This window comes from Lepidochelys olivacea (genome assembly GCF_965140295.1).
Source record: "Lepidochelys olivacea isolate rLepOli2 genome assembly, chromosome: 14".
In the NCBI taxonomy this organism is placed as follows: domain Eukaryota; kingdom Metazoa; phylum Chordata; order Testudines; family Cheloniidae; genus Lepidochelys; species Lepidochelys olivacea.
In genome coordinates this window covers 12,509,005-12,522,603 of record NC_140424.1, presented here as the reverse complement: position 1 = coordinate 12,522,603, position 13,599 = coordinate 12,509,005, and the positions used below count along the sequence as shown (strand labels likewise).

The window sequence follows — 13,599 nt, the reverse complement described above, 5'->3', positions numbered from 1 at the left end:
AAGATGAAGTAATGGTGAAATCTCAGAGGCTGCTTTCAGTTGCATGTAGTGTGTTTGGTATGGTTCATGAGTAAAGCAAATACTATGTGGGCAAGGAAGGTGTGCTGCCATGCTGCAGATTAAGTACATTTCTTCTCCTTTCAGTAAATGAAAGGAACTCACATTGACATTAATGGGGAGGTATGAAAGCAAATGCAGTGGAAACCAAATGATAAGGGTATGTCTACACTACCCACCGGATCAGCGATTGATTCAGTGGGGATCAATTTATTGCGTCTAGTCTAGACGCGATAAATTGACCCCTGAGCACTCTCCCGTTGACTCCTGGACTCCACTGCCACAAGAGGCGCAGGCAGAGTCGACGGGGAAACGGCAGCAGTTGACTCACTGTAGGTCTAAGTATGTCAACTTCAGCTACGTTATTCATGTAGCTGAAGTTACATAACTTAGATCAACCTTCCCGCCCCCAGTGTAGACCAGGGCAAGATTTGTGATCATGTGCTTTAGACTGAGGTCTTGGTCTATCACTTCTAATCTATATCAGAACGGTCATGACTTTCCACTGAGTTTATATGAAGTTTCCCATACAACATTTATGGTAAACTTAACTAGAATTAAAAACAGCATGTTAATGAGCAATTAATTTACAATCAATACATCTTTTAGACAAGCTATTGAAAAAAGAAAAAGGGGAGGGAAAGAGTTCTTGAAATTGTAAATATATTTTTGTGTTCACTTTTAAGAAAGTTATGAAATTCATGCTAAATTTTTAGCTTTTATTAGCCAAAGTGTTCGGTGTAGACAGCTTCATCTTAAACAGCTGACAAGTCAGACAATTACTTCATTTCACCTGTTACACTCTTTTCTTTGACAGCAGCAGAAATAGTCATGAAAGTGTGGTCAAGCATGTGAAGATTCAATAGAAGTAAATGACTTGAGTCTTTGATTCAGTTGCAGTATGTGGGTGTCATATAAGCCACATTTCTCCAGGTGTCACTCGTGAAGTATATCAACTTACTTTATTTATGCTCTACTTTGTGTCACTAGTATAATAAAATCTGTACCTATTGTTTCAATATCCTCATTTACAACAATTTTTACATAAAATGTCCTTGATCAACATTCATGGTATTGCACAATTAACAAAGAACCTCCACTCCTTCCTCCTCTATTTCCCTCTCCTACCTTCCAAAAAGAAAGCAGAAAAGTTGCAATGATCAAGGAAGCATGCAAGCACTGAAAAAATGTGATATTTCATCTCCATTTGAGAGATTGCTGCTAAAGGATAAGGCTTACTCAGGCAAAATACCTGTTCTGTGTTGTGTGTGAGGGGGGAAAAAAGACCCTTTTGCATCACAAACTCCTGTCTCAGGCAGTAGATAGTTGGAGTGCCCAGGGAATGCAAATGTGATGGCTGCTATCTTGACCAACACACTGGGGATTTAGGGAGCTAAATGCATGAGTTGCTACAGTATGAACTAAACAGTGAAGTCTCCCTAGCTGGGACTATATAATTCATAAACACCAGTGATTGGGTAGAGACTGGACACATTCACCAGTGGGTTACACAAGATCAGGCCTGATATCTATTTAAAATCTGTTCAGACTTAATCATCTTTATTTCAGGAAAGATGTCTCCACAGTGTACTTTCTTGGCTGTGAGAAATCTGAAGTCCCACCCCTTTTTGTACTTGCAGTCAATATGAATGCAGTTCTATATATCAATTGTGGGGTCTACTAATAGAGTGGAACACACTATTACTCTCACCTAGGTGACTGAGTCTATCACCTTTGTTAACATGTTCAGCCTCCATTGGCCTAAGGCCTGGGATTCTGAATGTGTTTCCAGGCCAAAAAATGTTCCAGATGAAAGTGCTAAACCATTGCTGTTGCATTACTGAGCTAGAATGGTGTTAAATTTTAACAGCTAGAGAGGACTGAATACACTAAGCCCTATTAGTAAAAATATTTAGCAGTGTAGCAATAATTTTGCTGGAATTAGTGAGCATGGAATGCATTTTTTCATGCCCATGATTGTTTTGTAGGAGTCATTACACGCCTCTTTCCCCCACATGAACATCCTTCTAATTATTTATAAACCAGGGAGACTGGTGTAGTTCATTCTAAATGGCATGGAATCAGTAACAATAGATAGTTTCAAATGCCAAGGGCCAAATTCTCTTATTGACATCCATATTAACTTCAATGGGTTTGCAACGGTTTAAACGAGAGCAGAATTTGCCCTGAAGTCTCTACCAGGAGCCAACCTAAGAAATTAGTGAAGATCTGGGATATTAGTAATTTATGGCTTATTTTTGGGTCACATCGTTTTTATTTTACCTGCTCTGCTATAGGTGGGCACTATGAGAATAAGGCTAGAAGCAATACAGCAAGGTATCAAATGGGGAAGACATGCAGTCAACTTCATTGCTGGTATAAATGCAGGAAACTCTACTTGTTTCAGTGGAATTGCCCCTGTTTTATGCCAATGGTGAATTTAGCCTATTATTCTTAATGTGGATTTTTAACCTGCATAAGTGGCCCTGTTCAGTCCCCTCAGACAACAGTTGTCATGATCTAGGGCAGGACTGAGGCATATAACAAAGGGCTGAACTGAGCTGTTGTGGTGCACCCCCACTCTAGTGTGAAGTCCAAGAAACCATGTGGTTCTGGCAGAACCTCTGGGAACGCAAGAAGAGCCTGGCTGATGATGCAATACCCTTGGGGAGAGTGCAGCAGTTACTCCCGTCTCTGGTGTAGAATTGTAGGGACTAGACCTGGCCCCCTTTGCATATGGCAGAAGTAACTGTAGTGTCACCGCATGCCCTGAATGCGAGGACTCCCTTTGTGATATACCTCTGAATGGGGAATAGGGGATCCTTGGGCTTTCTGCCTCCCTTGTGTACCTATGCAGGAGACAAACACCATTTAGTCCCTAAATCATTTGTAACGTATTTCCTGGTGTGCCGCTCTCCCACTCTTAGATCTATTTGCTTACTGTGATGTAATGCACTCAGTAAGTACCATTTGAGTTACAAATAACGCCACAGATTTGAACTGCAGTTATAAAATAACAATGCTCTGTGTATCCCATCCAAGAAATAAACGACAGAGCTTTAAGTGGAAGTCACAAGGCTGAGATTAGCAGGAGCAACCAACTGAGCATGTGAGGGTTGGGTTTAGATCATCAAAAACCAGGCACAAAGGTGGGTAGGAACATGGAGTTTCTATACAGAGTGAAAGTAAGAGCTTAAACACTCCAGCACAGATGAAGCCTGACCTGGGTGGCACCCTGAATTCATGTAAACAGGGTTAGAAGTGAGCTATCTACCAGGTTGTGGGGCCCAAAGGGGGAAAAAAACCTTGGAGTTTGAGTCTGATGCAAAGCTGATTGAAGTCAATGGAAAGACTCCCACTGACTTTACTGGCCTCTGGATCAGGCCCCATATTAGCTTGTTTGAGTCTCAGGGTCCCGCAAGATATAATCTGATTCTTTGGGGCTGACCAGTATTCAGTTCATCTGAGAGCTATTTGCCCACATTGATGCTTTGGTTGAATTATGTTTAAGTTGTGGTCTATTTTTTCCGCTTGAAACTGAGCAATGGAGCCACACCTGGGATGAACCAGGTCCACTACATCTGTTTTCAGCTGGAGCACGTTTATGGCAAGAAAGTGAACAGTACATATTACAGACCCCTCTAAATAGGAATTCATGGGAATGACAGAAGAGGTAGATTTCAGAGTAACAGCCGTGTTAGTCTGTATTCGCAAAAAGAAAAGGAGTACTTGTGGCACCTTAGAGACTAACCAATTTATTTGAGCATAAGCTTTCCTGAGCTACAGCTCACTTCATCGGATGCATACTGTGGAAACTGCAGAAGACATATACACAGAGACCATGAAACAATACCTCCTCCCACCCCACTCTCCTGCTGGTAATAGCTTATCTAAAGTGATCACTCTCCTTACAATGTGTATGATAATCAAGTTGGGCCATTTCCAGCACAAATCCAGGTTTTCTCACCCTCTGTCCCCCCTCCCCCCAAACACAAACTCACTCTCCTGCTGGTAATAGCCCATCCAAAGTGACCACTCTCTTTACAATGTGTATGATAATCAAGGTGGGCCATTTCCAGCACAAATCCAGGTTTTCTCACCCCCCCCCTTTTCCAAAAACTACAAACACAAAGTCACTCTCCTGCTGGTAACAGCCCATCCAAAGCGATCACTCTCCCCACAATGTGCACGATAATCAAGGTGGGTCATTTCCAGCACAAATCCAGGTTTTCTCACCCCCCCCCCCCTTTTCCAAAAACTACAAACACAAAGTCACTCTCCTGCTGGTAACAGCCCATCCAAAGTGATCACTCTCCCCACAATGTGCACGATAATCAAGGTGGGTCATTTCCAGCACAAATCCAGGTCTTCTCACCCCCCCCCCCCACACAAATTCACTCTTCTGCTGGTAATAGCTCATCCAAACTGACCACTCTCCTTACAATGTGTATGATAATCAAGGTGGGCCATTTCCAGCATAAATCCAAGTTTAACCAGAATGTCGGGGGGCGGGGGGGTGGGATTGGAAAAAACAAGGGGAAATAGGCTACCTTGCATAATGATTTAGCCACTCCCAGTCTCTATTTAAGTCTAAATTAATTTAGTATCCAATTTGCAAATGAATTCCAATTCAGCAGTTTCTCGCTGGAGTCTGGATTTGACGTTTTTTTGTTGTAAGATAGCGACCTTCATGTCTGTAATTGCGTGACCAGAGAGATTGAAGTGTTCTCCGACTGGTTTATGAATGTTATAATTCTTGACATCTGATTTGTGTCCATTTATTCTTTTACGTAGAGATTGTCCAGTTTGACCAATGTAAATGGCAGAGGGGCATTGCTGGCACATGATGGCATATGTCACATTGGTGGATGTGCAGGTGAACGAGCCTCTGATAGTGTGGCTGATATTATTAGGCCCTGTGATGGTGTCCCCTGAATAGATATGTGAGCACAGTTGGCAACGGGCTTTGTTGCAAGGATAGGTTTCTGGGTTAGTGGTTCTGTTGTGTGGTATGAATAAATGGACACAAATCAGATGTCAAGAATTATAACATTCATAAACCAGTTGGAGAACACTTCAATCTCTTTGGTCACGCAATAACAGACATGAAGGTCGCTATCTTACAACAAAAAAACTTCAAATCCAGACTCCAGCGAGAAACTGCTGAATTGGAATTCATTTGCAAATTGGATCCTATTAATTTAGGTTTAAATAGAGACTGGGAGTGGCTAAGTCATTATGCAAGGTAGCCTATTTCCCCTTGTTTTTTCCTACCCCTCCCCCCAGACGTTCTGGTTAAACTTGGATTTATGCTGGAAATGGCCCACCTTGATTATCATACACATTGTAAAGAGAGTGGTCACTTTGGATAAGCTATTACCAGCAGGAGAGTGAGTTTGTGTGTGTGTGTTTTGGGGGAGGAGGGGTGGGTGAGAGAACCTGGATTTGTGCTGGAAATGGCCCATCTTGATTATCATACACATTGTAAGGAGAGTGATCACTTTAGATAAGCTATTACCAGCAGGAGAGTGGGGTGGGAGGAGGTCTTGTTTCATGGTCTCTGTGTATATGTCTGCTGCAGTTTCCACAGTATGCATCCAATGAAGTGAGCTGTAGCTCACGAAAGCTTATGCTCAAATAAATTGGTTAGTCTCTAAGGTGCCAGAAGAGGTAGAGTTTCTCTTTCCATCTTAATGTGCCCCAAGAAAGGGATGAAAAGGGTAATGAAGAGGTGGAAGAAAATATTGTAGCCCAATAAAAGCAAATATTGAACTGAGTCCTTATTTGGTCCAAACTCATACTGAAAATATGCAGACTCCCCTAGGAATGTGGCCTGAGAAAAGCCTTGAACCACCACTCTCTCTTCCCACCACTCCCATTTTTCCATATCTTAGTCAAGTTTTTTTCTAGTAGACGTTGTCACAGATGTCACGGAAATCTTGCTTTTTCAGTAGTAATAGACTGCCACTCTTTCATGTGATGTGTTTTAAAATATATGACTTCTATTGAAGGTATATACTTCATAATGTTCAAAGTTATTCTGGGTGAGGCTTCTCTGCATCCTTTGCCAATATCCTTCTTTAATAACTGTTTTCAGACTTTGATAAAATCTAAGCATAATTCCTATCTGCAACTCACATTCTGTTTATCTTGAGCTGCTTATGCCTCAGGACAATTTCTGAACTCATGAACTTTTCTCTACACAAATTACATTTCATTAGCTTTCACATTAATTTACATAAAGGTCTTGACTCTGACAATTTTCTTTACGGATGTTGAAATTCTCATTCTTTTCTCTGCATTTGTTAATTTTCCTCATCCCCCCAGCTTCATAGCAAGAACCACACACAACAAAATTAGCTCTCTCTAAGAAACTATTTAAGCTATGTACTTTCCTTTACGAAATTAAAAATGCAACATGCTAAAATGGTAGAACCTAATCCCAGTGCTCTCAGTGGCAAACTCCCATTGACTTCAATAGGAGCAAGACTGGGCTTTTGAGTCTGGATAGTTAGGGTTCAAATACATAGTGATATTTTACAGAGAATATAGTGTTTAAAAACTACTCTATCACATTGGATCTTCCAGGTTCATAATATGGAATCTAGAAATGTCGGGCTGGAAGGGACTTTGAGAGGTCATCTAGTCCAGCTCCCCGTGCTGAGATAAAACCAAGTACAAAAACAATAATCCAACAGGAGAAAGGCACGGTCTAGAGATTAGGATAGGAAGAGGATAGGAAACTAAGTGGTCCCAAGTTTTAATTCTAGCTCTGAGTGTCTCCACCTGTTGCCTTGGACAAATTACTTCTGCCCAGATTGAGAAATGAGGCCTCTAATGTTGGATGCCCATCTTTAGACACTGAGGACCTGATTTTCAGAGATGCCGCGCATCCATAGCTCCCACTGCTTATGCCTGGAGCTTTGAGAGCTCAGCACTTCTGATAGTCAGGTCCTTGGTGTCTACAGTTGGGCATCCAAAAATGGAAGCCTCTGAAATTTGAGACTCGGTCCATAAATTTGGCCGAATCTAAGATTGGGATACTTATTCATATGTTCCCCTGCGAGGCAGTTAAGTGTTAAGCATTAAATTTAAGGAAGTAAGCCCAAAATTCAACAGCTTTTCCCTTTCAGATGGCTTCTTGGCAGTAATTCTGGTGCAGCACATGAAGCCCAAATTTCTGCACAGGTTCCTTGAAAGCTAAAGTGCTGGTTTTATCCAACATTAAGTGAAGTGTGGGCTCTTCTGCCAGCAAAAGCATAAACTAGCGTGGCATATCTCAGTTTTAAAAACCAATATTGCTGTCTTAAAATAAAAGTAAACCACCTTCAGCCCCTCAGCTGCCCTACTTTAAACATGAATATTAAAGCAATTTTTCTTTAGAAATATTCATATAGTTCCTGACTAAGTCTATTTAAAAGAACAGTCATTTCAACCTGCTCAAATCCAATTTTTGGTGCTGAGCCACTGGAAGAAGACTAAAACAGGCATTTAAAATCCACTTTTGAATGCCAAGGGGGGGGGGTAAGTTACGTCCATTTTAACCATTAATATTTTCTTACATTTCAAATTCCCCTTTTGATACATTTTGTCCTTGGGCTTATTATGTAACAGACTAAACATCTTTTACTACATTTTTAATCATTGCTTGAACTGCCCTACTTACTGTGCCTGACTTTGGACCCAATCTATACTTGTCACTCTGGCCAGGCTCTCACTGAAGTAATTGGGACTGGCCATTTTATTAAGAGTATACCGAGTATTCACTGTGGATCCCTAAAGCACAAGTTAAAAAAATCCCAGCTGTTAAATGCAGTATAGAAATCCTTGTAATATATGAAGTAATTTCATTTTTTCAGCAATGACACTATAATCCGTCAAGCACGGCAACTGCAGAATTACTTTCAATGACTTTTTCACATTCCCAATTTGCACTAAAAACACTTCTAATCAATACTTGTTACTGCAGAAAGTAAGCTCAGTGTACTGCAGCAGCTCATTGTGCACTGTATCTATTTAGGGCTTGATTTTAACAGCTATGCGGGTCAATGATAACCATAATTAAAATTTTAAAACGGGTCCAGTAACATTTGACTATGATATCTAAAACTACCTACATATTGCATTTTCACCTTAATGCCTAAATTCATGGCTCATCTCATGACCTAAATTCAGTGTGATTGGAACAGATTTCATAGTTTGTTTTCAGAGAAAAGGAAAAATAATCACTGAAAGGTTAAAGAACATGGTATCTACACTCTAGACAGAAGCAGCTTCCCTCCCATAGATTTTTGGGGAGAGGGGAGTGTTTGGGGGGATAGAGGAGGAAGAGCTTCCTCTGTGGCATAGGCCAGATGTCTGTCTGGCCCCTGAAGAGTACTGTGCTGGGCCAGGAATCCATACTTCAGGATTTGGAGAATCAGCAAGGGGAACACATATCTCTTCCCTATCGCTCCACAGGGAATCCTCAGAAAAGTTAATGCCTTAACTACTACTGTGCTGTGATTCATCCCTTCAGAATATTCTAGGGGCAGTGGCTGGTGAGAGAAACCCTAGCATTTTAGCTACCATGAAGCTGTGCTGTCTGCCAGGATATTTGGGGGAAGGAAAGCAGACCATCTACAAACTTGGCCTAACCCCCTACTACTTCTCTAAGGGTGGGGAGAAAACCCTACCCAGTGAGGGAAAGATCTGAGGGAAAAGTTTGTCTCTTTAACTTTTTCTTCCCCTTTTCATAAGCACCTGTGTGGGGAGAAGAAATAAGTTGCACATTTTTAATAGCATGTAATTAACTATTGGAACAATTTACCTAGGGATATGGTGGATTCTCCAGGACTTGAAGTCTTTACATCAAGACTAGATGTCGTTCTAAAATATATACGCTATTTTAAGATGTAGGAATTACTGGTTGAAATTCTATGGCCTGTGCTATGCAGGAGGTCAGATTAGATCAGTGGTGGGCAACCTGCAGCCCATCAGGGCAATCCGCTGGTGGGCTGCAAGACAATTTGTTTACATTGACCATCCACAGGCGCAGTTGCCCACAGCTCATAGTGGCTGCGGTTTGCCGTTCCCAACCAAAAGGAGCTGCGGGAAGCAGCTGGGAAAGGTGAACCGTGGCCACTGGGAGCTGCGGGCGGCCATGCCTGGGGATGGTCAATGTAAACAAACTGTCTTGCAGCCCGCCAGCGGCTGTCCGCTGGTTGCCCACCACTGGATTAGATGATCATAATGGTCCCTTTCTGAAACTTAATATATTAATCTTTTCCTCTTAATGTTGTAACCACTGCGGGGGAGGGAAAAAGCGGGTTTCCATAGGAGGGCATGATCCGTCCCATAATAGGGGAGCATGCATATAATTAATATCTATTTAGAAGAAATTCTCCAAGCCTTTCACAGACAAACCTGAGATCAGGCAAGTTTTGTTACGAATATGAAACTTGTCAAGGTTTAATGGATCTTTCAGAGTGCCTTGGAGTTTCAGGCTCAATGCAAATGCATTTCCCCCATGTAAGAACAGTATATTTGTAGAATTTAGTTTAATTTATTGCTCTTTCAAACCCAACATATGCTTTGAACTTCCAAATTCATACTATATGGACTGATAGCTCTACTAGGTTCTTCTGATTTTGTTATGTCCCCAAATTTATCAAATGATAACTGGCAATACAAACCTTATAGCTTTTGTCCATTACGAGATGTCCCTCACATCCTGTGGTTCACTAAATATATGCTTGTACATTAACTACATGCAGCTGAAAGTCATGGTGAATAAAAAGAAACTTACTTTTATACGTTATTCTTGTTATGGTGTCTCTGTTTAGCATGCGATTTAGAAATGGATTTGATGATTCAGACACCTAAGGGAGAAAAATGAATGTCAAAAACTTTGTTACCACAAGCCTCACCTTTCAGGAAAATATAGCTGTGTGTGTGTGTGTGTGTGTGTGTAAAGAGAGAGAGAAAAGTATGGAAAAAAAGATAGCTATGTCATTGCTTTGCAGGACTTTTGCGGGGAGAGGCATAATGAACTACAGATGGATATGTCTCTAACAGAAGTGGTCAGAAAGTTTGCAGCTAAAAATAAATTGAATGGAAAATAGAAGGAAAAATAAACACATGGATAAAAATGTGAAATAGGGTCTAGATCACAGCATAATTGAATTGGGTGGATTTATAGGTGATTAGCACTCTACTTGGTATTCTCTCATATCACGTGACATCTCCTGTATCTCCTATTTCAGGTCTCCTCCTCTCTCTGTTGTCTCTATTTCTTGTAACTTTTTATCTTTATTTAGAATTGTATGTTATCTGTGAGATTCCCAGCACCAGGCTATGCAGGCTGCAAGAGAAGTCTGACTGAGCGAATTGCATACTGTGGAAGGTTGTATGCAGAATATTACATTTATTAGCATTTTAGTTTTGCTATTCATCCTAGGATATTTTATTGCACTGTGAGTGGCAGAGCTAACAAGTGTTGTTGTCACTTAGTACATGCCCTCTAAAGTCCTGTTTATACAACACATTTATGTAGCTTGGTTGAGGTTCTGTACCTGGCCTCCTGGCACTCTAATCAATTCTCCCTGCTGTCCTGTCCTGTCTGAGTTACAGTACGTTTCTTAGCGATTTGGATGGATGCTGCTGTGACACATGCAGGTTTCAAAACTCTTTTATTGTGAAGCTTGGTAATGTTAAAATGTGTAATATAGCCATTATGGGTCTGAACCAGAATCCCACCTCCAAACTGCCCCCAAGCATTGGGAAGGTTCTGTTCTGAATCCTCACCATTTGAGGAACAGGAAACCTCTGAAATCTTTGTAGTTGTTTCCCCAGATGGTTTGTTTGTTTTTCTCCTCCCCATAGAACAAGCAGGGGATTCTCCCCCGAATCGGCTCATCCCCCAATATCAGGAGGTGGCCAGGGCATGCCTGATCAAGTGGTATATGGAACAGGATCTGGTGCATTCAGTGCTTTTCTCTGTGAAATATTTTTTACCCCTCAACATTTAAACCTACTGAAATATTTGGCAGTAGGGGACAGTTCTGTTCAGTGGCCATCAAATACTTTGTCTATTTTAATGCACAATTATTTCAGGGAATGATTTACACTGACTCAGACATTCCAAACAAAACATGCACTGTCACTATATATGGAGGGCAAAGACCCAAGTATCTGTGTGAAGGGAAACAACAAATCAGGTTCTACACTTCGGGTTACTCATTACATTAGGAGTGCAACTAAAGTAGTACACAGGAATGATGAAGTTATTCACACAGAACTGAAAATTGTGGGCAGTATCCAGGAGATGCTTCAATTCTACCCCTTTGCACAAACTACAGTTAACTCACTGGCCTCACAGTACATCAGGGAGGAAAGAGATAATCTGAAGATCTTTCTGACAAATACCTCAAATATTAGAGCTGTACAAAAGGCAGCAAGGAGGTCCAACTTTCCAAGATAACTGGTGAAATAGATATTTTAATTATGAGGTTGGTGTTTTGACAGTAAGTCTGATCCTTATAAATTTAGATCAGAGTATACTAAAAGGGATTTTTCTTTTCTTTTTTCTTTTTTTTAAAGACTGACTCTATATAATTTCTGTGAACATGGGCTAGATACTTTGAGGTGCATAGTAAATCAGAGCATTGTTCCCCTTGTAGGAGCAGCTAATGTTTTGCAATAAACACTTAGTAAGGCAAGGTGGAGGATATTGCCGCAAGGAGGTAATAAGAGGAGAAGAGGATTCTAAAGTGTTTGAATAAACTCTGAGCTCTGAGTATTAACATTAGATGTAGAGGAGTGTAGAGGGAATGTCTGGTATGTTCTTCTACCTGTGTGAAATGCAAAAAAAGTAAAAGACAACTAGATTTTCAACATTCTTTCAGTTGTGATAATCTAAGGTGTTTTAAATGACATTGATAGGGAAACTCATTTCTTGATTTATAACCAGTCACCACTCCTCTAAAATGCAATTGTTCTCTCTCCCCACTCCTCACTCCCACAAGAAAAGGGTTAATTTTAATTATATATTCACTTTTGCATCTTTTCAGACACCTCAAATCTGCAGAATTAATAATTTCCCTGAGCATTTTAATGTGAAACTATAAACTGCAATAGCTGCCGTTTATTGTATCAAATATGTTTGTTTCACTGTGCCTTGTCCTCCCTACCAAACTGTTTTCCCCCCACACGGTGTGTTTCCCCATTAGACTTCAGGCTCTGTGGAGTAGGGACAGTCTCTTTCATTATGAGTGTACAGTGCATAGCGCAATGGGGTCTCTTGACTTCTGACTGAAGCAACAGGCGCTGACCCAATACAAACGATGGTGACTAGTGCTAATTCTAAAATTCTGTTCATGGCAAAATCTCAGTAATTTAAACATTAGATAATATTTATGAAATTTAAATACTTACTTTCATAAATATAGAAACTACCACCAAGCCATTGGGACTTTTTGCAGCCTCTGTGACATTTGTATACAACTCATGGTTATAGTGGATTAGTTGAACCTAAAAGACGCAGGGGGGGAAATTATGATTAAACAGTAGAGAATCATACCGTGAATTTGTCTGTAAATACTATTTTGATATATATCCTGATTGTTTTTATTAGGATCCCCACAATGCTAGTAAACTTTCTAACAGTGCAATTTTTCAGAGGTTTTTGCAACATGCATGATTTTAATAATCTCCATGACCATCTGGCTCAAACTGGCACAGCACCAGGGTGTCGTCTTCTAAATTGCTGTTAAGAGAATTTACCACATATGAAGTGCACTGCAGGGGTTGGCATAATTTCCCTGCTGCAACAATAGTTGCCATAGGCATCAAGTAATATGTACTCTTCAGCATCAGCTCAAACTCAGAGCTGTCGGGTTGAAATATTTTCACAAACATATAAGACAGAAAACATTGTTGCGTTTTGTAGCTGTTTAAAATTCAAGAGACTAATGTCATTGGCCAAAATTTTCCAAATTGGTTGCCCGGAGTTAAGCACCTGTCATTAACGCTTGTCTTCCCTGGTTCCTCCTGCTTGTTTGTTGCATCAACTTGGCTGCGTCTTGTCTTAATTTAAAATCTGTGTTTTAGGTGGTCAGGTCCTTGGAGCAGGGATTGTTTCTCTTCCTGTATGTCACACAGCACAAGGGGCTCAAATCTGATTGGGGCCTTTGATACTACTGCAATATAAATAATAGTAATAAATAGCCTGATTTCTCAGGGGTGATGAATGCCCTTTACTCCCAAAGTAGTCAGAGGGAACTGTGGGTATTCAGCATCTCTGACAATCAGGCAACTTACCGAGATGCCTCGCTTTAGGCAACCAAGACTGAAAAATTAGTGCCACTGTTCCAGCATTTTTAAAAGCCCAGCAGCCTGGCATTTGGAATTTAAACTCCAGACCTTCAGAGGGTCATCATGATTAAAACTTAACTTAATGGGAGAAAAAAAATCCACTGGCAAAAACAAACAAACAAAGGAAGAAAAAAAAAAGAAAATACCTTCATGGCATAAAAAAGCATTTTTACGACCCTGACTGAACTT

General features: G+C 40.6%; 1 protein-coding gene and 1 long non-coding RNA gene across 4 annotated transcripts in view; one reads left to right on the top strand and one right to left on the bottom strand.

Annotated features, from left to right (window-relative positions):
- The window catches only part of CA10 (carbonic anhydrase 10), a 339,090-nt gene that overhangs the window by 7,171 nt on the left and 318,320 nt on the right, over positions 1 to 13,599 (bottom strand). For both annotated transcript variants that reach the window (XM_084647578.1, XM_084647579.1), the window contains exons 6-7: positions 12,472 to 12,567; positions 9,845 to 9,917 (exon numbers count right to left, since the gene is read on the bottom strand). In XM_084647578.1, the coding sequence (XP_084503704.1) occupies positions 9,845 to 9,917; positions 12,472 to 12,567 (169 nt within the window). The remainder of the gene's footprint in view (positions 1 to 9,844; positions 9,918 to 12,471; positions 12,568 to 13,599) is intronic.
- The window catches only part of LOC311530735, a 233,852-nt gene that overhangs the window by 90,984 nt on the left and 129,269 nt on the right, over positions 1 to 13,599 (top strand). The window lies entirely within an intron of this gene.